Genomic DNA, 24,304 nt, shown 5'->3' with positions numbered 1-24,304 from the left:
TAACTCGTCGCGCGCCGTCCCCGATCCGACAAGTGCAACCCGAAACCGCTACGACTGGGCGCTCCCCTCGATGACCGACAGCGTGCGTCCGCCGGCCAGGTCGTATCGGGTCGGTTTTACGTCGACCCGCCCGGATTCGTCGAGCGGATGAATTCGAACTTGTCGGAGCAGATTAGGGTTTTTGGGTTCAGTAGGGTGACCAACTCGTTCAATGCGAAGAAGTTTTGTGATCGGAGGCGGTATGTTTATCTGTTGCCGGTGTTTGCCCTGGATCCGAACGCGCATCCGGATCGAGAGAGTGTGATGAAGAGTGTTGGGTCGGGGAACGAGCTTGTCAAGTGTATCGAGTGCTCGGAGAGAGGGAGGAAGGTGGCGGGGGTTGTTGGGAGGTCCTTCAGGTTTTCGAAAGAGGAGGAACGGAGCGAGCTTGAGGCTGGAAACGGGGGATTTAATGTAAAAATTGAAAAAGCAGATCTTGGGGATTCGCTTGTTTCGAAAGAGGAAGAAAGGCACGAGGTTGAAGCTGGAAATCGGGGTCAGTGAAAAAACTGAGCTTTGTAGTGTGAAATCAGAACTTGGGTTTTCTGGGGTTCCAAAAGAGGATGAAAAAACTGAACTTGTTGACTTTAACTCGAATGCTGAGGGCAGAAGTGAAGCTGAAATTGGGGTTTCAGCTGTGGAGGTGAAAAGTCAATTTGTGGATTGTGAGATGACACCTTGCGATTCTAAGATCTCGCAAGAAGATGAACCTAGTAGTAGATTAGACGAAGAAGGATCTTTGTTGGAGACCAGTGTTTTGAACAAGGAACTTGGTGTCAATGTAATTAATGGGGAGCAAATTGTTGGGTTGGGTGGCAGCAAGTTTGAGTATGGTGATGAAGAGAGGGAGAGGTTTAATGGCATTCTAAAGCGTTATGTAGGAACTCACAACTTCCACAATTTCACGACAAGAACAAAGGCAGAAGACCCATCAGCTCGGAGATACATAATCTCCTTCAATGCTGATCGTGTTGTTAGTCTTGAAGGGATTGAGTTTGTGAGATGTGAGGTTGTTGGCCAGAGCTTCATGCTTCATCAGATACGGAAGATGATTGGTCTCGCAGTTGCCATGATGAGGAATTGCTGCCCAGAGTCCTTGATGGATATGGCGCTAAGACAGTAAGATTCATATTCGTAATATTTCCTGCATTCTTCTAAGCTCTCAAATAATAGCTGCATTTTTACCAAGATGAAACTGGTCTTTTTGTCATCCTCTGCAATCAGTTGCTATGCGAGATGCGAAGAAATAACTCATATATTTGTAATGCAGTCTTAGAAATTGTGATAGTTGTTCATGTGATGGTTTCATGTTGGTTAAGAATGCTACTAGCCATCGGCGGACCTACAGTTGGCAGTGGGGTCAACTGCCCCCACTGACTCCTAGGAATACATCGAGTATTAAGTCTATATGTGAGAAACTGGCTGAATGCATGAATATCCATATAACTATGGGCGTGAGTTTGTGTGTGTATGGATGTGTGGCAGAGAGCAAGGAAGATGGTCAGGACTTAGTTCTCACGAGCATAGTCCCTTGTGCATGTGTGGGTGACAAGAAAGCAATGTGCAATTTTCATAACTGAATTCTAAACCCAAGTAATGATATGTGAAAATTTCAAATCTACAACTATCTCTCCAACTCCAGAAGATTCAAACTATGATTCAATGATGAATCATGATAGTCATATTACTATGAAGTGTTGCATACTAAATTTTGATGACCTTGGAAATAAATCAACTAATATTACATTGAATATTGAATTGCTCCTTTGAGTCACATGCTTGAGCCTAAAAGATACATTTGTTGCTTTTGGTAATTAAGAAAAGAAAAAAAATTGGCTTGTCTAGTTCTATCCTTTAGAATTCTCGGTGGAAATCATGACTCCTGATGCAAAGCTTCAGAATTACATTTTATATGTGCCATCAGATTATGGATTTTGAAACTTAAAAGGAATTGTGATCTTTCTGAGAATTTAATGGAGATAGGAAAGCATATCTCTTGGTGTATCTTCTTGTGAAATAAGCTTTGATCTTACCAATTACTATTGCGATTATGGAAACAACATTTTTAGTGAAGAATCGAATGCGCAACCACGCAAGAGTGTAGGCAAATAAAATTGCCTTTATCCCTAACAGAGAAATTCAGAAGCTTGCCTGCAAGAACATTACCAAAAATAGTAAAAAACGGATAAAAACGCTGATATCTCTCAAATCGAAGGGAATTTGGCGAAATGGACAGCGACAAACCGAATTTCAGTAGGTTTGGACGGCCCCGTCTCGTTGAGATTGTCGATTTTCATAAATAATTCATCTAATTTCGATTTAAGGTTTGAAAGTTATGACACGTGCTTCGCAGCAAGTTATGTTCTTGGACGCTGTACTTCGCCTAAGCATCCAAGCTCGCAAGAACAAAGCTCATATGTCTTAGTCGCTTGCATTAAATAGGTCAAGTCAAGTTCGCTTGAATGCTGGACTTCGCAGGCGAAGCGAAGTTCGCCTAAGCATTGGACTTCGCCTAGAAAGAACTAAGCTCGCATGAATGCTTAGTTCGTCAGCTTTCAAGTTAGCTAAGCTTGCCTGAATCTTTGTTCGCCAGCTCGCAAGTTAGCTAAGCTCGCCTGAATGCTTCGCTCGCCCGCACGAGTCAAGCTCGCCCGCAGGAGGTTCGCTCGCACGATCCAAGCTCGCTAACAGGGTTTAAGCTAGCCTGAACGCTTAAGGGGTTCGCCTGTCAACCTCGTCTGCTCGCCAGGCTCGCCTGCAAGCTCGCCAGGCTCGCCAACTTCGCCTGCAAGCTCGCCAGGCTCGCCAACTTCGCTTGCAAGCTCGCCAGGCTTGCCAACCTCGCTTGCAAGCTCGCCAGGCTTGCCAACTTCATCTGCAAGCTCGCCAGGCTCGCTAACCTCACTTGCAAGCTTGCCAACCTCGCCTGCAAGCTCTTCAACCTCGCCTGAGCGGTTAAAAATCACTTACTTGAATTGTGGGAGTGGTTACGCCCACTCCCTACGTTCTAAGGGGGTAGTTATGATCTTTCGACTACAAAAAAAGGGGATCATTGGCTCTCGAATTCTTGAATTAATCTCGATCTTAGCATCTTTGAGATCTAATTCTTAGCTCTTTGCATCTTCTTGATCTTAGCTTTCTGAGATCTGAATTCACTAAGCATTCGGTCTTTTGGGAGATAAAAGAACCAAATCTTGCCTATTTTGAGCATTCAACCATGATTTCAAGCTCGGGTGATCGAACTATTCAACTCAAGTTTCTACCACGCATTGAAACTTGCCCGCAATCTCATTCAAATCGTCCAAGGGAAGCAAATTCGACACGAGCATCGAGGGAGACATCCTATCGCTACTAAAGAACCCACGTTAAATAAGGAGAGATCGAATCAATTCTCTTCGCTTCTGTGTAAAAGTGATTTTTGATTTGTAATCCAATTTCAATTAATACAAATCTTTGAGATCAATTTTACGACCTGCAAAGAGATGACTGACTGATTAATTTCTTGGTCACTAGTATTGAAAGAGATATTTTTGATAGCATTGACAAAGAGAATATCATAAAACATTATCAAAATATGAAAATGCGGAGAGAACAATTGTAAAGAATTTTAATAAGGTATATCGATTGACTATATTTTGGTTGTACACACGCACACACATGCATATTTTGTCTTCATGTCACTAATATTTAGTTTAAAATATAACATATTAGTCATACTTGTAGACTTGTAGCTTGCGCCTAGTGACCAAAGTTTTTGGATCCGCCTCTGCTAGCTAGCTGTTGTGGTGCAATGTTGTTATCATGATACACATTAATCTGGATGTAACTCTTAAAACTTTCAGGGTTAACCCATTGAGTTTTGAGAAGTGAATCTAAAGAAACTGTCTCATACCTGTGAATGATAATCACTCATTGATTAAAGTGTTGCTTCATTGATATAAAGATGATTTGATTTCTGGCTTTCACCAAGTACAAAGAAAATCATAATAAATGTTGTTTCTCATGAGCTGCCATATGGCAAGCGTCTACCTTTGTTTCTGCAGCATGCGATAACAGATGCTCAAATGCTTTGCTATGTAATCGTTCATGTTTCTAGGAACATATTCGGAAACTTGATATTTTTGTATTAAAATATCCTTAGCTTGCAGTAGCTAAAAGATATATTTAATCTATGATATGAACTCAGAAAAACTTCTACAATGCTTAGTACTAGGAACATGGAGTAATTGTGATTTTCTTTTCAGGGATATAAATATCAATGTGCCAACGGCGCCAGAGGTTGGGTTGTATTTAGATGAATGTTTCTTCACTTCTTACAACCAAAAGTGGAAGGATTCACATGAGGCACTCTCCATGGATGCTTATGCTAAACAAGCTGAAGAATTTAAGTTGAAATATATATTCTCTCACATTGCGTCTATGGAACACAAAGAAGGAGCTGTTGCTCTATGGCTTCATTCCTTGAACCATCGTAATTATCCTGATTTTCGTTTCCAAGAGTCAAAGGGAAGGTCTGCAAACGGTGAACATGCCAAAGTTGATAAAATGGCAGATTAATTTCCTCTTATGAACATTCTGTTATGGTATGTTACAATTTTCTTCTTTATCGATTCAGAGAGAAGGTTTGTTGTATTTTTTCCCCTGATAATTACTTTTATTGATTAAGGACTCCGTTATAGTCATGATTTTTTTTCTGACTTTTATATGCTATCCAGCTTCATTTCTTTGTTTTGTCATGTCTTCTAATACTTTATTATTTACAATTTTCTATACCCTTCTTTAATTCTTTCAATTTAGTATTGAGGGCCTTTTTGAAAATTGAAGGTATTGAAGAATATGATTATCAGAAAATAGTTAAGTATATTCTATGTCCTCTGCATCTGCCCCCTCCAAGTATTGTAGAGGAGCCTTCTTTTCATTCTGCTTCTCTATGTGCCTTCAAAATTGTTGAGTGATTTAGGGTGATCACTATTTCCACATTTTCTTTTATTAGGGAGGTGTTTTAGTTTTTTGTATTAGAGAATATCCAGAGCACCTTTCTTAATTGGGTGTCACATAGGCCTCATTATCAAAGAGGATCAATAATTTGAGGTGGCAGCTGTGTGATACCCAAGGTATGGGTAAGTTGATGCTCGTTATTGATACACTTTAGCACATAGTGTTCACTTTCTTCTCAATAGGTCCAAATGTCTGTTCGTAATCTTTCTTTGAGAAATTTAAATTGAGTAACTGTGCTAGTGAAGAAGGTTTAACTTTTAAGATAGGAACAAGGTGTTTTTAGAGATTAAGAGATGAATCGTACTTTTTTTGTAGGCCTAGTTGAATATAATCAAGAAAACCAAAGGTATAAAGGATCCTTCAGAATACGAAATGAAACAAAGTATGAAGCTAATCTAAGATATATGTAATTTGGGAAAGAAGGTGTAATTCTGACAAGGGGCATGTGTCAAAATATTGTCACACAAAATTTTAATTAAATTTAGAATAAAAGTCTTATTTGTGCCTAAGACAATCTACAATATCATAACTAATTATTAGGCTTAAGCAAAGCCTACAATTTAATTTGATCTGACTGACATAACTTTCTAATTAAGTCCATTATTCTTTCTAATTCTTTTGCAATTTAATTTGATCTGACAATCTACAATTTAATTTGATCTGACATAACTTTCTAATTAAGTCCATTATTCTTTCTAATTCTTTCTAATTGTAGGCTTAAGCAAAGCCTACAATTTAATTTGAACTAGTGACAAAATATCTTCATTTGTGTGTAATGTTACCTCCATCATCCATGAAAAATCATGGACTCCCTGGAAAACAATCTAGTACACCATTCACCATCCAAATGAAAACATGGATTCTTCGGCATACAATTTAGGACATCATCCATCCTTCATGGTTAAATCTGATTTAGTCTAAACAACCAGTCTTGAACAACATCAGAGTTACCAAGTACAACCTTCATAGGTCCATAGGATTACTATCAACATGGTAGTGGGACGGTGGGACATTTTTCTCCTCATGAACAACAATGCTGGACTTTTATATTGCTTCATTGAGGAGTACCAAGCCCTTTTTTCAAGTTATATGAATCTTAAACACAGGTAAAATCCAATCTAATCCAAATTTTAAGTTGTTAGTTACTAAATCGAACTTTTATCTTTAAATCTGTTACTCTTTCTAAATATGAAGCATAACATAAATTTTAGCATGTAACTAACATGATTGAAGCATTTCTATGTTGAGCTTTATCTGTATGGCTTACTCTAAACAACAGATAAGCCATACAGATAGTCTGGGTTCTTATCAACACTGACTCTTCAATTAAGCTGCTGAAACTAATGTTACCCACTCCGGAAATCCAGGTGACTACCCATTGGTTTTCTTTGGTCTTTTTCTGTCACGGACCTATATGGATCAAAATAAAGAATTTTCCATATAAGTCAGTTGTAAGACAGTCGACACTTAAATTGATTAAAAAAACTTTGTAGTTCTTACGTTGATTGCAGAAACGATTTAGTAGACATCTATTTCATACAATAGACCCCACGTAGCATGAAGGAACAATGCAAGGTAAGAGTCTTAAAATCATCCTTAGACTTATATACGTAGCACGAAAACAAACAATTATGTACATTTGGGCTAGCCGAACAAACATGGCATAAAACTACAAATTCTTAGAAACTATACAGTGAGGATAACCTTGTATTCTACTTTTAGGCTCACAGATAAATCTAGCAACTTCACACAATTATTGATTCCCTACTGCATTTTAAATTTATATCATACAAATAGTTGAAACTTTAGATCACATGTTATCTTTTTTTTTTTAAGATCAAATCCTTTGTGATTTTTGTCGAGTACACAAACTATTGCAATAAACATACTATATCAACACACATACGCATTTCTAAAATCTTAACTATTTTCTGTCTTATGAGTGTAATGTAATTAGTTCTGTATTCATTCTCCTACATTGTATACCGTATATTGTATTATGTACGCAAAACCGTAGCGAGTTTTACGAGGTGTGGTATTTGGCTTTTTCTGCGACAAAATCGAGAGAAAAGGATATAATGGTGAATCCTCCCAAATTCATTCCTAATTAGGAAAGCACTTTCCTTTCTAGTGAGCCCCGGACCCTATTTATCCGCTCAATAGGTTCCTCGTCACTGGTCATCTTCTTTATCAAGAAAATTGGTCGCCACCATCAGGTAATGAAGATAAATAGGTTACAGTTGATTATTATTTTCCTCCGTTCTTTTTATTTCTATCAACATCTTATTGTATGATGTTATTTTTTTAGCATGGTATTCTTTGGTTATAGTTCTATTTGGGTAATTTCTTTGTCTCCCTTTCCCCCAATTTATGACATCCTTTCAAAGTTACCGAATCAAATGGTAGACATGTTATTCTTTCTTAAATAGTGACTAGTTTCTGATTTCCTCGATTTATTTTGGAATGTAGAAATCTTCCTTATTATCAAGATTCTACAGCAAACTTTTGTGTTTTACTGAACCAGTAGAAAATTCTCCTGTCCAAATGAATTCAATTGGATTATAAGAAGCACTTCTATACCATCTTAATTATCATGTAATTTCTATTAATACTAAGTACATGAATTTGTTATCAGATCTGAGATGCTTTGGTGTGTTCTTTGTTAGAATGAATAAATCATTTTGGACTCAAGTTGTATGGTAAGACAAGGTGTTCTCTGATGAATGTGATAGTATGATGGGGGTTTTGTTGATTCTAATATGACTACATGGTTACATGGTTTGTTGTCAAACCTTTGACATTACAGGGAGCTCTTTGCAATTTCATGGCTTTTATGTGAAGTAGAATAGGATAGAGTGCATGTTGTACTTTGCCAATAAAGGTTATTAGTATCTGGGTGATCAAGGTTGATGCTTCTATGCTGTTGTATGTAGCAGATACAGATAGTGTCTTTTTAAGGCATTTGATTCTCGTTGATTCTAATATGACAACATGGTTTCTTGTCAAACCTTTTGACATCACAGGGAGCTCTTTGCAATCTAACAGCTTCTAGGCAAAGTAGAACAGGATGGAGTGCATGTAGTCCTTTGGAAATAAAAGTTATAAGATCTGGGTGATAAAGACTGATGCTTCTATACTGGTATATTTCGCAGAAAGCTTGTTTTTAAGACATTAGATTCTCGTTTTATTAGATCTAGTGAATTAGGGGGGTGATTGGATCAAAACAGAACTGGTCCAGTTCTTTTCAAACTGGGACCTGGATTGAATCTATCCTGGTCTTACTCATGAGGTTGCCAAACAGGCCCTAAGTGTTTCTTGGAAAAATTATATGGAATGCAGGATATCTATCTACATTATCTAGTAGGACTATGAAAGCCACTCCGTGGCTATAATTATTTGGTAAATTGAGAATGGTGTTGGTAGGTATTGCATAGTAAAGAAAAGTTAGAAGATCAAGTAGGATTGTGATGAGATACGGAGTGATCTAAGGGGTTGCATGCCTACATTCTCCTAGATGGGCAACATTCACATCAGTAAGAACACATTAAGTGAGCGATTAATTGATTTTTGCCCTTTATGGAATGGTCTTTTAGGCATTGGCTGATACAGGTGCAAGGCTTAGGTTAGATTATGTTTCTACATTTGTTACACATTTAAAGTGTCCGATAGGATGTAAAATTAGCCTTCAATTCAACATAACATTTAATGAATATTAGAACTAGTATCAGATTTTGTTAGATGCACATTTAGAAATATATATTAAGTACCCTGTAGAGAAACCAAAGTTCGTGTCATAAAGATGTCCATAGGACCACAACTTGCTAACATTATCTTTATAGCACAGCATTATAACTTCAATACTTAAAACTAATCCGAAATTTGCGGTGCAGCAAAAAGACTTGTATCTGTCATAAATCTAAGTCAGTTTTGAATTATACCATTTTGCGATAAGGGACTGTGCCTCAGGTGTTCAGCAGTTCAGTAGTAGATGGGTATATTATGACATTCTACATGGCTCTTTTCCTTAGCATTTTTAACATGCAGGTTTTCTTGCTTCCTTCCCCCTCCTTTTTTGGAGGGATGTTTGTATCGTCCATCTGTGCCAACACTACTAGGGCTGGTCACACAGACCAAACTTGGATCCTGGACTGGCTATCAAATTGTATAGAATAACTTACTGAAAATCCCATACTATCATCACTTGACAAAAAACCTTCTTATTCTATTCGATTCGATTAAAATTTCTTCTGGTTATCGGATTCTACACAACAACCTCTACCGTCCTCAGATTTGGCAGGAAAAACCTTAGGATCTGGTATGTGACATACGTGTACCATCTAAACTCCAGTAGAGATGTTCTCTTTGCCCATCATGAATTTTGTAGAAAGCTTCCTGGTATTGCATCTTGCCCGCAAGATGCTATTGAAGTTACTAGAGAAAGAGTTTCTCTGCGTATTTTAGTATCAGCAGAGGTTCACTATGAAGCTTTCGAAGCAATATTTGCCTGCGGATCTGTGATCATGCCAAGCGACAACGTTTGTGGGTTGTAGGGTTTGATTATGTGACACGTTCTAACTGGGGACAAAGCAATATTTTTTGCTTACGGAAAGGGACCTTTTTTTTTTCTTTCAATTCACGCCCTTATAATTCATATGACATGTAAATATTTTCTTTTGTTATTGGTTATCACGCATCTTGAATATCCGAATTCTCTTCCATGTTCCATCAACTTTATTCACGTTTCTCTTTACCCTTTGGTTATTGGAGTTGAATTTACTGTTTAACCAACTAAAGTTCTATCTTAAAATATTAACGGGGGTAGGTTTAAAATAGAATTATGGTATGTTTAGCAATAAATTCGAAAAAAAATCAAGTTGTAAAATGTTATAAAATTAGTTTATGAGTGTCACATAAAAAAATAAGGGGAAAAATTATAATGTATGTATAACATAAGGTATTAAAGTGTAACATTAAAAATTTAGGGTATATAAGCTCTGCTAAAAACAACTAAGGGTATATAAGCGCAAATTTATGAAAACTATAGGGTATTTAAGTGCTGATAATTAGCATAAAAATAATGTAAGACATCACTCATTTGTGAGCTGGGATCAAAGTGCTAAAAGAAATTTAGAGATTATAAATGATTAACTCTTATAGCATACGTGATGTATGTGAATTAACCTCTTAGGTCCTGTTTGGCAAAGAGTTAAGGAAAAAGGATTAAGGAAAATGATTAACGTAGTTAGTCCATTCAATAACCCAAATGACTAAATTATTAATCTGTTAAATATGTTTTAATTTAGCCCTAGCGATCAGTTTTTGTGACAACCCCACTTTAGTCCCACATGGATTGGTGTGAATAAATGTTAGTGACTTAAATAGAGAAGCCCAAAGCCTAAGAACAACTAGTGCTAGCAATTTGGCAGTGAATTTTAGCCAACATCGAGTTGTTCTTGGTGGGTGCCATGACTTGCATGCGCCAACGGGCCCATGGGCCAGGGGCGTGACAAATGGTATCAGAACAGTTAGCCAACCGAAAATGTGGAGCTAAGTGCTATATGGAGCTAAGTGCTACACCGCGTGGATGCGGTGTGAGCCACCTCTAGAGTTCACATTGCCTGGTAGCGACACTTGGATGTGCCAATTATCATGTCGTGACGACGAGGACGTCGTCTTTCTAAAGTGAGGCGATTGTGACAACCCCACTTTAGTCTCACATGGACCAGTGTGAAGAAATGTTAGTGGCTTAAATTGAGAAGTCCAAGGCCTAAGAACAACTAGTGCTAGCAATTTGACAATAAATTTTAGCCAACATCTAGTTATTCTTGGTGGGTCGCACGGCTTGCACGCGCCAACGGGCCCGTGGACTAAGGGCATATGACAGTTTTAGTGTTTGGGAATAACGAGGATTTTGACTATTTTCATTATATATAAATAGAGGGGTTAACTCTTAATTATTCCATATATATAGGAGTATTAATAAACTCCTCATTTTAGGGAGTTAATTCATTTTAATTCCTCTAGAGCCGTTAGCTTGATCCTTATGCATTTTTTATATTTGACAAATTATAAAGGGTTAACTCATTATAACTATTATATAAATTGTTTATATTTGACAGGTTAAGGTTAAGAAAAAGTTAAGCCTTATTAATCCCTCACTTAGCCGGTTGCCAAATGGCACCTTAGTGTTAGGTCTCTAGGTAGCTCTTATCTTCACAGTCGTAGCCCAGAGTCCGAGACGACCAAACAACCTCTAGAAACTCCTAACACCTGGAAGAATAAACCGTGGAGCATGTGAGAGAGTTTGGCTATATGCATACAAGACAAATACCTCTTTGGAGGTTATCGTACAAAAGCACTAGAAAAACTACAAGCCCTAACAACCACACAGGGAAATGTTACTTAATTTCTAGATTACTACTATATAAGTTCACCAATGGTTAAAATTGTACGTTTCGAGTCAAAAATGAGAATGAGGATAAGTATATATGATGATCTTGACCTTACGGGGCATGTTGATGCGAACCTGATTCAAAATTACAGAGATTGATTAGGTTAAAGTCGGAGATGAATCCTGATCAATCTCCGCTCTATCTAACATCATTACCATCGCTAATTGCAATGCTTAGAGGTCCATCTATAACATGCGTTGGAGATGAATTAGTGATAAATGCTCAAATATTAAATAGAGAGTTCTGATATACAAAGGGGACGTTGCAAAAAATCTAATACCTAGATTTTGTTGTTTGAGGCGAATACACATTCTTTACCCTAACATTGGACAAGAGAGAGGTTGTCTAAAATAAAGCCACTTCAAAGAACAAGATTAGTTTTTACTAGGTTTAGCTAAGATTAGTTTTTACTAGGTTTAGCTCGGTTTTATCCAAACTGAATTTTAACAAAAAAAAAAAAAAAAAAAAAAAAAAAAGCCTAGCTAAGACCCTGAGGCTCCACCTTCTCTATCTCTCTATGGTCTCCCGGTTGTATGCTAAGCAGTACTCAAGTAACACGTACTCTTGCTCTTGTCTAGTAGCGGCGCTGTGTTTGTTAGAAGCTAGCTAGCAAGGGTAGGAGCCTAGGACTGAAGAGCTCTTGGCTCAATTTTGGTCTTGCCAGTGTCAATATGATCTTTTTTAAGGGGATACAAAGTGCAAAGAAGATGGAGTTACCAATCAGAGATAAATAAAATTAAACACACTTGTCCTTTGTTATGATTTGTACATAGGGTTCTTTATGTATCCACTGTGTCCTTATCCAGCAGTTAATGAAAAAGAAGTAATCCTTTTTGACCTAGATTTTGCACATGCATGGTTTGAGAAAGTTCACAAAAAGATGTCTAGCTAGCTCATGAGAAATATCATGCATTATAATACACTTATGTATTTCATTAGCCTCCTAATAAAATGCAAAGACTCGTTTTTTTGGGTTTTCACATCAAAACCATTTTTAATTTTAACTAATGGATACTTACCACCTTTAAACTTTTTTTTTGTGATCTACGTCATTTTTATTTGCTAACATGTTTTCAATGTCACAACTAATCTAGTTTTCAGCTAAAAAAATACACGAAATGACCCTTTTATCATCATCCTTTTCTTTTTCTTTTAGCTCCTTCCTCATAAACCCTAACCCTAACTCTAACCCTAGCCTCCTCATCCTCCTCTTCTCCCGGTCTTACCTCTCCCTCCTCCCCCAACTCTCCTCCCCCTCCCCCTCGTCTTCCCTTTTCCTCCGCAGCCTCCTATTCTCCCATTCCTTCCCAAGTGGGAACTAGGATTAGGGTTAGGGTTTCGGGGAGGTGGCGGCCATGGGTTAGGATTATGGTTAGGGTTTGTAGAAGAGGAGGATGGAGGAGCCTAGTGTTAGGGTTAGGGGTTGGAATGAAGAAGATGGAGTAAAATGGGAATGAAGAAGAAGATGTGACATTACAAACATGTTAGCAAGTAAAGATGATTTATATTAAAAAAAACTTTAAATGTTGTAAGTATCAATTTAGGTAAAAGTAAAGATGGTTTTGACGTAAACACTCTTTTTTAGATTGTTTTTCTAAATCTGTTTTTTTTTTCACAATGAAATAGGGCAAGATGCCTATTCAAAAAATTATATATTATTTTTGCCAAATCTTACAGCTAGCTTAGGAATGTCTAATTACACACGTGATCAAAGTTCATTAATTACCATCTTAACACGATAAGCAGCAGCACGTCACCAGCACACCTATTTTCTAACTACTAGCGAGAAGATTTTAATACTACAAAAGCGTGAAGATATTGCGGCCACATAGACTTGGAACTTGGGAGTATTTTTAGTAGGATCTTAATTATCACATCAATAGGAGTCACATACATCAATGTCATACGTATAGCAAAAGAGTAAAAAATAAGATCCCTACTAGGGTTTAATAAAGTGCCGATGCGGTGAAAAGATATGGCAGAGATTCGCGTATTAATCCCTGCCCCTCTATTGTCTCGAATTATACGGTAAGTAAAAGTCAGTGTACGGCGCGCCCAAACCCTACCTTTGCTCCTCTCAAAAGCTTCGATGCACCCATCTAGACAACCCGCCAGGAATTGCCACGTCAGATGGTCACAACGTGGTCAGCTGACATTTTTATCATTATAAACCCATTTTAATTTGTGGATCTAATCAACATACGAAACTATAGACTTTAATGATACCTAGATTCTATGACATTAGCTCTCCTAGGTTTGCAGCAGGAGATTGTAATAATTACGAGCGGCGCAGATACTTAGAAATCTGCTGCTACTATTTTACTTGCTCATTAATAAAACATACACATACGTAGTAGGCCTCGGAGAAACAAACTAAAAGGAGGGGGGGTTGATACGTTACTAATCCACGCGTCCGCCAACTTTAGTAAACTCGTTACGCGCTGAGTTTATAGCTGCGGCTAAAAATGCTGCAGGATTTGTGAGAAGCTCACTCAAAATAATTTGGACTAATTAACCTCCCTCTCCATTTGGCCTCTCCTCTCGCTGCCCTCTCTCCATTTGGCCGCCCTCGTTTGTCCTCTACCCAGCCCGCTGTGGGCTTTTGACCCTCGTCACTAGACCGCGATGGGGGCGGAACTGAGGGAGGGTGAAGGGTTAGAGATCACAGAGAGGGGTGCTGCTGAGGGTTTGGAGATGACATTAGGGGTCAAGAGCGATGTTAGCATGGCTAATGACGTTCATCCCAAGGTTTATCCTCCTCCTCTGTTATCCCACGTCGAGGTTTCGACGAACCCGATCGCGTTCTACGACACCCTCCGACGGCTACATTCTGCCCTTGGCTCTAGATTCATGTATGCATGCATGTACATTTTTGTTACAATCTTTCCTTTTTTTTTCTTATGGATATTTCCAAGTGTTTTTCTTTTTTTTTATATTTAAATCTCGATCGACTTTTAGGATTCCTGTGATTGGAGGGAAGGAGCTGAACTTGCACCAGTTGTATGTTCAAGTCACTCAACGGGGGGGTCTAGAGAAGGTAATGTAATGTTAAGAGATTATATGCTAATTAATGCGACTGTATATGTATCCTGATTATTTTAAATTGGTTAATTATGCGAAAAATTAGGTGATTTTGGAGAGGAGGTGGAGGGATGTGATTGCAACCTTCGATTTTCCTCCGACGACAACGAGTGCTTCTTTTGTTTTGAGGAAGTACTATTTGAGCCTCCTCCATCACTACGAGCAGCTGTATTTCTTTAGGACCCAGGGCCCTCTAGTTGCTCCCTCAGGTATTGGTAATTGTTATGAGTTTTGCATGCAGGGTTTTTTTTTTTTTTTTTTTTTTTTGGGGCCCTTTGGAAACGAAATGATTGTGGAAATCAGTTGTTTTGTGGGTTTCAGCCGAATTCGCAAACGCAAGACTCGCTCACGTAAGCCTGACTCATCCTGATCAGGTGCCGCGAGCGACAGCAAGCCATGAGGAAGAAGCGAAGCCACGATCCTCACGAGGCCCACAACTAGGTGTCTTTTTGAATTAATTGCTTTTGTTTTTTTTTCAAGTGAGGCGGCATTAAATAGTTTCTAATGATGAGTCCAAAAAGCTATGAAAGTGTGAGGCGCGCTGCTAAATAATATTGTACAGATAGTGGGAAATGTATTCAGCCCATGGGGCCTTTTGGTGAGGCGACCGTGTTGCTGTGATCAGAATCTAAACCATTAAAATGGCTACAAATTTAACTAAATTAAAGTACAGTGGGATTAATCTCAAAAGAGGCAAAAAAATTAAGGAAGCATCCATAAATGTGGCATTATCGGATTATTATTGTAAAGAACATGTCAAAGTAGAAGACAAGCTTACTACTACTTTTTAAGCTCGGTCAACTGGTAAAGGTTTTTATCCTAAAAGCGGTGCTTGAAATCTAAAGAATGTAATATGATATTACTGAATTATTGCTGCCTATCTCAACTGTTTTCTAATTCCTAACTGCTACCTAACCGCTGGAAATTCATTGAAAAAAATGAAGAGGAGCCTTTTGCAACACACATTCCAACGCAGTTGCTCTTATATATATTATATAAAATATATATATATATATATATATATATATATATATATAGTATATAATATATATATATAGACTGCCATTCAAGTAGTGGATGAGAATGTGACACCTCCACGTACCAAAGATTATTCTTTTATGCTTGTACGCAAGCATATCCCATTTTCTCTCTCTCTCTCATATATGATATATAGTATGAGAAATGAGAATGCTTGGTACAAGCACAAATTTTGTGTTTGATAGTGAGTGACACATCCCTCCACTCATTCTAAATGGTTACATATCCCCATAGCACTCCTCAAATCCATGTGAATTGGGTCCCCATTTGAATGAGTGGAGGGGGGGGGGATGTGGCACGCGTCACTACCATGGAGAGAGGGGAGAGAAAAAATAGGTATGTTTGGTACAGACACAATTTGCTTGGTATGATGCTGTCTTATTCCCATTCACTCATTTCAATTCCCATCACTCCCGCAAGCCCATGGTGAATGTGGGTCCGCGATTTTAATAAGTGGAGGAATATTGTATCCATTACCGAACATAAAAAACTTGTACTTTAACCGAAGCATACGCTATTTTTTTTCTTATATATAATATATATTATATATATATATATAGATATATATATATATATAATATATATATATATATTATATGCGGAGAAGTGTCATAAGATGACACCCTTGATTCATCTAGGTAGCGCCTTTAAAAACTATATTATATGCTATCAAATTATGCTGATCGCACTCCGTTCATTTGTTTTAGAATGTTTTGGATTGTATACAAAATCTTTATTAGCCCATGCAATCAAGGAATGTGAAGTCAAGGTTTGATAGCGATCGCGCGCGTTCGCGCGGCGAGCGTACCGCTAAGAGCTATGCGGCGGCTATTGGCGGCGAAATAGCCGCAAAAGCGACACGTCAAATAGCAAGCAACCAAATATAAAATATTATTTTAAAATATTCTTAAATAATAAGAAAAAAAAATCAATATAAAATTAAAAAATTCTACAAATACATACTTGATGCGCTAAACATGAAATAGATGTGTAATAATACATAATAATTAACAAAGTACTGATAATTATAAAGATAAAGAATAAAAAAACTTACCTGTTTATCCAAAGAACCGTTATTTAGTCCCATTTCTTCCATTTTCAAATCTCTAATCATAAAATGCTCACAATTAAAAAAATCGATAGTAACATCTCATCATATACTAGCTAAAATTTGACAGCTAAAAAATAAAATATTCAGTCTCAATAATGGCCTAAAATTAATAAGTCACAGGTACACAACTATTTTGAAAAGCATTATGATTGGATAAATACACAAGTCTCATAATTGTCTAAAATCTTAAATGAATGATAGAATTGGCTATCATTGCCAGAAAGACGAATTTCACTTGAACTTGACATTCGTTAGAAAAGCAAGGGAATCAAGTTTTAAGCATAGCGTATGAGGTATGATGATTTAAATTTAACACTGAAGAAAAATCCCATGTTTATAAATAGGGAACAGGAACAGATGAAAAGAATCAATAGCAAAAATGGCTCGCAAAGACCTGAAGTCGCTGGTATGTCGACTGAGAAATGAGAATGCTGCGCCAAGAGGGAAGTGTCGTCGGAGGCAAAGTGAGAGAGTCGGCATGCCGGAGGCGAGAAGGCAGAGGCGGGAGTGCTCTTGGTGAGGAAGTCGAGAGGCGTTGTTGTGGAACTGAGAGAGGCAGAGGCGAGTGGCTGTTTGGTGAGCGAATGCGACGAGTCGTCGCTGTTTGTGTAACGAGAAGACGCGAGAGCGGTAGGGCACACTTGGAGTTTGGGGTTGCGGGATCACAGTGCGAGAGCGCGGAGGCGCCTAGGGCACAACTTCGGTTCTGTCGAGAATCACAGGCGAGAGGATTTAAACGAAATGGCGAACGGTCGCGGGTTCGGTCGGTTGGGAGATTTTGTTAGGCAGCTCTGTAGCGGGTTATGCGTTATTAAACGCTTTTAGCGCTAAAGCGGCTAATTAGCGCGATCGAGCCCTTTAGCGGTTTTTCCCGGCTTAACCTGCCGCTTAACGACCCAAAGCGTTGCGCGAAAGGCCGCGACCCGAATAGGCGGCTATAGCGGCCGCTAATCGCCGCTATTCGCCGCTATTTACAACCACTGTGTGAAATTGACGGTTTTAGCAATAATATAACTAAATAAACAATAAACAAATATGATTAGAAGCATTTATTCATAAGATTTTTTGTTATAGATGTTTTGAGACATTTAGGATCACGATGAATGGAGCGGATCACAATTAGTATAGTCTATTCATGATCAAGCAGGCGCTCCTTAGATTGAAATTTAAGTGCCACATTATGAACAGCTTTTCCCTATAATATAATATATATATATATAATATATATTATATATATATATATATATATATATATATATATATATATATATATATATATAAACTTAGATTAAACTTAAGTGACGCATCCATCAAAGTTTGCCCATTCATTGATGAAAGCCTCTGTCATATGATGCACGGATCTCTAGTATCATCAATGATAGAAACTTGGTGGATGATCCACTTAAGTTGACATAAGTCTCTCTCGTTCTTTCTGCTCTCATTTTCTCTCTCTCTCTCTCTCTATATATATATATATATAGAGAGAGATACGCGCTAATAGAGGGATGATCAAAAGTAGGGGCATAGTGAGAGATGCTATCACGTACATCAGGAGCTGATTTTCGTATCATGTTATAATAAGTGATTGATGGAAACGAAAAAAATCTCATATTTAACTACAATTCTGTATCTTGTAGTTTATTTGACGAAATTGACTGCTCATTACTCGAAGAATTAAGCTATGGTCGCTTAAATATGTAATGTTACAATGTTAGATCATGCTCACCATCTTTTGGCTCTTTTTGATTCTTCCCAGTGTGTTCGCAGCAGCCCGCTCATAATTCGAAGAATTCATGTGTGCCCTATCAGTTCGACTAAATGCGCTCTCCAATCTCCTATTTCTCGTTGACCCAAGACATCAATTGTGAGACTCCATCGATACCCTTTCCAAATTACTTAAATGTTGGAGTGAGTAAACTTCTATTAGTAGTTGCACGAAACTATTTTTTTAGGATTCATTCAAACCGGCGATGTCAATGCTGTCTCGCAGTTCTCTTCCTGCTGCAGCTCCCTAACTTTGGATAATGCTCAAAACAGGTGAATTCATCTCCCCTTTCTCCTTCTCATCATGGCGCAATGTAGTGTAATTTGTGCCATAATATCATCAGAATCAGTTATGATTGGACCAGATGTGAATATTTTCATATCACTAGTTTCCCGTTCAAGATGAACAATTCAAAAAACTCGTTCTTGAATAAAGCAATCAACACCACTCACATGTATCTGCTAAGATAACGCTTCGCTGAAATTGCCGACGTTTAACATGATCAACAGATGCATAGTATTATTGTAACCATTTAGTTTACTTGAATTGATTGGTTGTGAAAGAAAAAAATGTGAATCCCTATGATGTTTGCATTACTGGATTATTATCTGTTTTACCAGCGTTTAGTTTGACTTTTTGAATACTACCTTGGTAAATCCCCTTGCCGCACTGGATTCTATTCCCATCAATTGTCCTAATCATTTCATTTCTTGGAGGAACTGTTAGCATTTCATCAGAATAAATCTAAACCCATAAACGCAAAAAATTTCTTTATTTCAATAATCAATAACTTATATTAACCTTAAAACTTGCATGTCCTCACATATTTACTAAACATCAAATTGTTGAAAGGGATACTTCATTTGCATGCATAAACAAAACTATAATAACTCTATCCTGATTTCACTTGTATTCAGCCCATGGGATCCTTTTAGTGAGCCCACCGTGATTGTGTGATCGAATCTTAAACAAGTTAAATGCTGACGCGGCTACTTGCACTAAATTAAATTAATAGTGGCATTAATCTCAAAGAGGCAAAAAATTAAGAAGTAACCACATAAATATGTAATTAATCGGATTATTATTGTTAAAGAACATGTCAAGAAGTAGAAGACAAGGCTTACTACTACTTTGTAACTCCTGGATCAAGTGGTAAATATTTATCCAAAAACGGAAGGCTTGAATTTCCAAAGAATTTATATGTATTACTGAAATACTATTGTCTGAATCTCACGCTCCAAATTCCTAATGTACCCTAACAAACATTCCATTTGAACAAAAATGAAGGAGAGCCTTTCAACACGACATTCCCTTAGTGCTTCTCTGCTCTACCTCAATTATATTAATGATAAGATTATAGATATAGAAGAGAATCACGCTAAGTATGAGTAGAGGAGGTCAGAACAAGGTAGGGCTTATTGGTGAGAGATGCTATCGCGTAAGTTAGAAGCTAGTTTTCAGCATCATGTTATAATAACTGGTTTGTATAAGAAACAGAAAGTCTGGATAATACTACAATTCTCATAATACTTACCGATTCTCTTATCTGCACTAATTTATTTAGAAATGAACTGCTCATTAGCTGGACTTGTATTACTCGAAGAATTAAGTTTGTGCCTCTGCGTTACTGTAGATGTTGCAACTGCTAATTTCATGTCACCATCTTTTGCTCTTCTTCGATTCACTACCAGTGTTGCCAGCACCCGCTCATATTCGAGAAGAACGTCATATGTCTATCAGTATAATGCGCCCTCCAATCTCCTATTCCCATTGGTCAGACCGTGCAATTGCGTGAATCCATTCGGACCACTTTTCTAAATTTTTATTTGTAATGTTGGGAGTGATTACTTCTGTTGAGTTGACGAAAAAGCTAAAACTTTTTTTACATTCATCGAAACGCTGATGTTAAGGTCTTGCAGGTGCCTAATCTGGCTGCAGTTCCCCTATCTGTGGATCAAAGCTCAAACTGGTGAATTCCATCTCCGCCCTTTCTCCTTTCTTAATCATGCACATATTAGTGTTTGATTGTATGGCCAGAATATCAATCTAGAATCGTTGATGATTTGGGTCAGATTGAATATTCTATCACTAGTTATTCCGATTAGAATGAACCAAATTCAAAAACTCTTGAACAAAGCAATCAGTCCACCACTCACCCTGTAAATGGTGCGCTGGATAACCCTTTCCTTGAAATTTTGGTGGCTTTAACATTGGTCAAATGGATGCATGTATTAAAGCCTATTAGCGCGATCGAGCCCTTAGCGGTTTTTCCCGCTTAACCTGCCGCTTAACACCCAAAGCTTGCGAAAGGCCCGACCCGAATACGGCCTATAGCGCGCTATCGCCCTATTCGCCGCTAATTTACAACACTGTGTGAAATTGACGGTTTTACATAATATAACTAAAATAAACAATAACAAATATGATTAGAACATTATCATAAGATTTTTTTATAGATGTTTTAGACATTTTAGATCACGATGAATGGAGCGGATCAACAATTAGTATAGTCTAATTCATGAATCAAGCAGGCCTCCTTAGATTGAATTAAGCTTCATCTATAACACTTTCCCTATAATATAATATATATATATATATATATATATATATATTATATATATATATTATAATATATATATATATATAATTATATATATAAACTTAGATTAAACTTAAGTGACCATCCATCAAAGTTCCATTCATTAGATGAAAGCCTCTTCATATGATGCACGGATCTCTAGTTCATCAATGATAGAACTTTGGTGAGATGATCCACTTAAGTTGACATAAGTCTCTCTCTTCTTCTCTCTCTTTTCTCTCTCTCTCTCTCTCTATATATATTATATAATATAGAGCAGAGATACCCTAATAGAGGGCAGATCAAAAGTAGGCATGAGGAAGAAGCGAGCCCATCCTCCGAGGCCCAACAAAGGTGTCTTTTTGAATAAATTCTTTTGTTTTTTTTTTCAGTGAGGGGGCAAGTTAAATAGTTCTAATTGATGAGTCCAAAAGTATGAAAGTGTTGAGGCCCTCTATAATAATATCTGTACAGATAGTGGAAATGTATTCAGCCCATGGGGCCTTTTGGTGAGGGCCACCGTGGTTGCTGTGATCGAATCTTAAACCAAGTTAAATGCTTACAAATTTAACTAAATTAAAGTATAGTGGGATTAATCTCAAAGAGGGCAAAAAAATTAAGAAGCATCCATAAATGTGGCAATTATCGGATTATTATTGTTAAAGAACATGTCAAGAAGTAGAAGACAAGCTTACTACCTACTTTGTTAAGCTCTGGTCAACTGGTAAAGTTTTTATCCTAAAACGGGTGCTTGAATTCTAAAGAATGTAATATGATATTACTGAATTATTGTTGCCTGAATCTCACTGTTTCTAATTCCTAACTGTACCTAACCGGAAAATTCATTTGAAAAAAAATGAAGGAGGAGCCTTTTCAACACACATTCCACCAGTTGCTTCTCTCTCCCTCTATAGCCTTATATATATTATATATATATATATATATATATATATTATATATATATATATAGTATATATATATATATATATAGACTCGATTTCAATAGTGGATGAGAATGTGACACCTCACTACAAAGCATTATTCTTTTATGCTTCGTACGCAAGCATATCCATTTCTCTTCTCTCTCTCAATATATGATATATAATGAGAAAATGAGAATGCTTGCTACAAGCACAAATTTTGTGTTTGATATGAGGTGACACATCCCTCCACTCATTTCTAAATGGTTACATATCCCCATGCACTCCTCAATCCATGTGAATGTGTCCCCATTTGAATAGTGGAGGGGGATGTGCGCACTCACTACATGGAGAAGAGGGGAGAGAAAAAAAATAGGTATGTTTGGTACAACACAATTTTGTGCTTGGTATGATGTGTCTTATTCCCATTCACTCATTTCAATTCCCATCACTCCCCAACCGCATGTGAATGTGGGTCCGCGATTTTAATAAGTGGAGGAATATATGTCATCTCATTATCCAAGCATAAAAACTTGTACTTGGTACCAAGCATACCTATTGTTTCTGCATTAGTATATATATATATATATATATATATATATATTATATTATATGGGAGAAGTGTTCATAAGATGACACCTTAGATTCAATCTAAGGTAGCGCCTTTAAAACTATATTATATGCTATCAAATTATCTGATCCACTCCGTTCATTTTGTTTTAGATGTTTTGGATTGTATACAAATCTTGTAGTTACCCATGCATCAAGTGAATGTGAAATCAAGGTTGTGGATAGCGGATCGCGGCGCGTCGCGGCGAGGTACCGCTAAGGCTATTGCGCGCTATTGCGGCGAAATAGCGGCAAATAGCGCACAGTCAAATAGCGAACAAATATAAATATATTTAAATATTCTAAATAATAAGAAAAATCATATAAAATCTAAAAATTCTACAAATACATACTTGATGCCTAAACATGAAATAGATGTGTAATAATTACATAATATTAACAAAGTACTATAATTATAAAGATTAAAGAATAAAAAAACGTACCTGTTTATCCAAAAGACCGTTATTTGTCCCATTTCTTCCATTTTCAAATCTCTAATATAAAAATGCTCAACAATAAAAAAAATCGATTAGTAACATCATCATCATATTAACTACTAGAAATTTGACCTAAAAAATAAAATATTCAAGTCTCAATAATTTGCCTAAAAATTAATAAGTCACAGGCTACAACTATTTTGGAAAACATTTATGATTGGATTAAATACACAAGTCTCAATAATTTGTCTAAAATCTTAAAATGATGATAGAATTTGCTTCAGTTCCAGAAAGAGAATTTCACTTGGTACTTGACATTCGTTAGAAAAGCAAGGGGAATCAGTTTTAAGCATGCGTATGAGGTATGATGATTAAATGTACACCACTGAAAAAATCCCATGGTTTATAAATAGTAGGAACAGGAAAGATGAAAGAATCAATAGCAAAAATGGGCTCCAAGACCTGAAGTCGCTGGTATGGACTGAGAATGAGATGCTGCTGCCAGAGGGAAGTGTCGTCGGAGGAAGTGAGAGAGTCGGCATTGACCGGAGGCGAGAGAGGCGAGAGGCGGGAGTGGCTCTTGGTGAGGAAGTCGACGAGTCGTTGTTTGTGAACGAGAGAGGCGAGAGGCGGAAGTGGCTGTTGGTGAGGAAGTCGACGAGTCGTCGCTGTTTGTGAACGAGAGAGGCGAGAGGCGGCTAGGGCACACTTGGGTTTTGGGTTCGGGAATCACAGGCGAGAGGGTATAAATGAAATAGGTATGGGCGGGTTCGGGTTGAGTTGGGGAGATTTTCGTTTGGATCTGTAGCGGAGTTTAGCGCTATTAAGCGCTTTTTAACGCTAAAAAGCGCTATTACGCGCTATTCGAGCTGATAGCGGTTTTTTCCGCTTAACACCACCGCTAACCCCCAAAGCGTGGCGGAGAAGTCCCGCGACCGCGAATAGCGGCGCTATAGCGCCGCTATTCGCCGCTATTTACAACACTGGTCCTTCATCTCAAATTCACTACTAAGTATTCGCCGCTATTCGCCGCTATTTACAACACTGTGTGAAATTGACGGTTTTACAATAATATAACTAAATAAACAATAAACAAATATGCATTAGAAGCATTTAGTCATAATGATTTTTGTTTTATAGATGTTTTGAGACATTTAGATCACGATGAATGGAGCGGATCAACAATTAGTATAGTCTAATTCATGAATCAAGAGGCGCTACCTTAGATTGAATTTAAGGTGCCACATTATGAACACTTTTCCCTATAATATATATA

At 37.5% G+C, this 24,304-nt stretch overlaps 2 protein-coding genes across 4 annotated transcripts in view; both read left to right on the top strand.

Moving 5' to 3' along the window:
- Positions 458–4,721, top strand: LOC109839016 (tRNA pseudouridine synthase A, mitochondrial-like; the record flags this gene model as incomplete). Its single annotated transcript, XM_020407449.1, has 2 exons — positions 458–1,158; positions 4,284–4,721. Coding segments are annotated over 2 exons (1,014 nt in total), but the record flags the coding sequence as incomplete, so codon positions are not given.
- Positions 13,880–24,304, top strand: part of LOC109837813 (high mobility group B protein 9-like) — a 17,786-nt gene continuing 7,361 nt past the window's right edge. For all 3 annotated transcript variants that reach the window (XM_020406175.1, XM_020406174.1, XM_020406173.1), the window contains exons 1-3: positions 13,880–14,341; positions 14,448–14,526; positions 14,617–14,779. In XM_020406175.1, coding sequence (XP_020261764.1) covers positions 14,115–14,341; positions 14,448–14,526; positions 14,617–14,779 — 469 coding nt within the window. In that variant the 5' untranslated portion in view covers positions 13,880–14,114. The remainder of the gene's footprint in view (positions 14,342–14,447; positions 14,527–14,616; positions 14,780–24,304) is intronic.

This window comes from Asparagus officinalis, chromosome 4 (genome assembly GCF_001876935.1).
Source record: "Asparagus officinalis chromosome 4, Aspof.V1, whole genome shotgun sequence".
NCBI lineage: Eukaryota > Viridiplantae > Streptophyta > Magnoliopsida > Asparagales > Asparagaceae > Asparagus > Asparagus officinalis.
The sequence above is the reverse complement of the archived record's forward strand: the minus strand, read 5'-3'. Positions and strand labels throughout refer to the sequence as shown.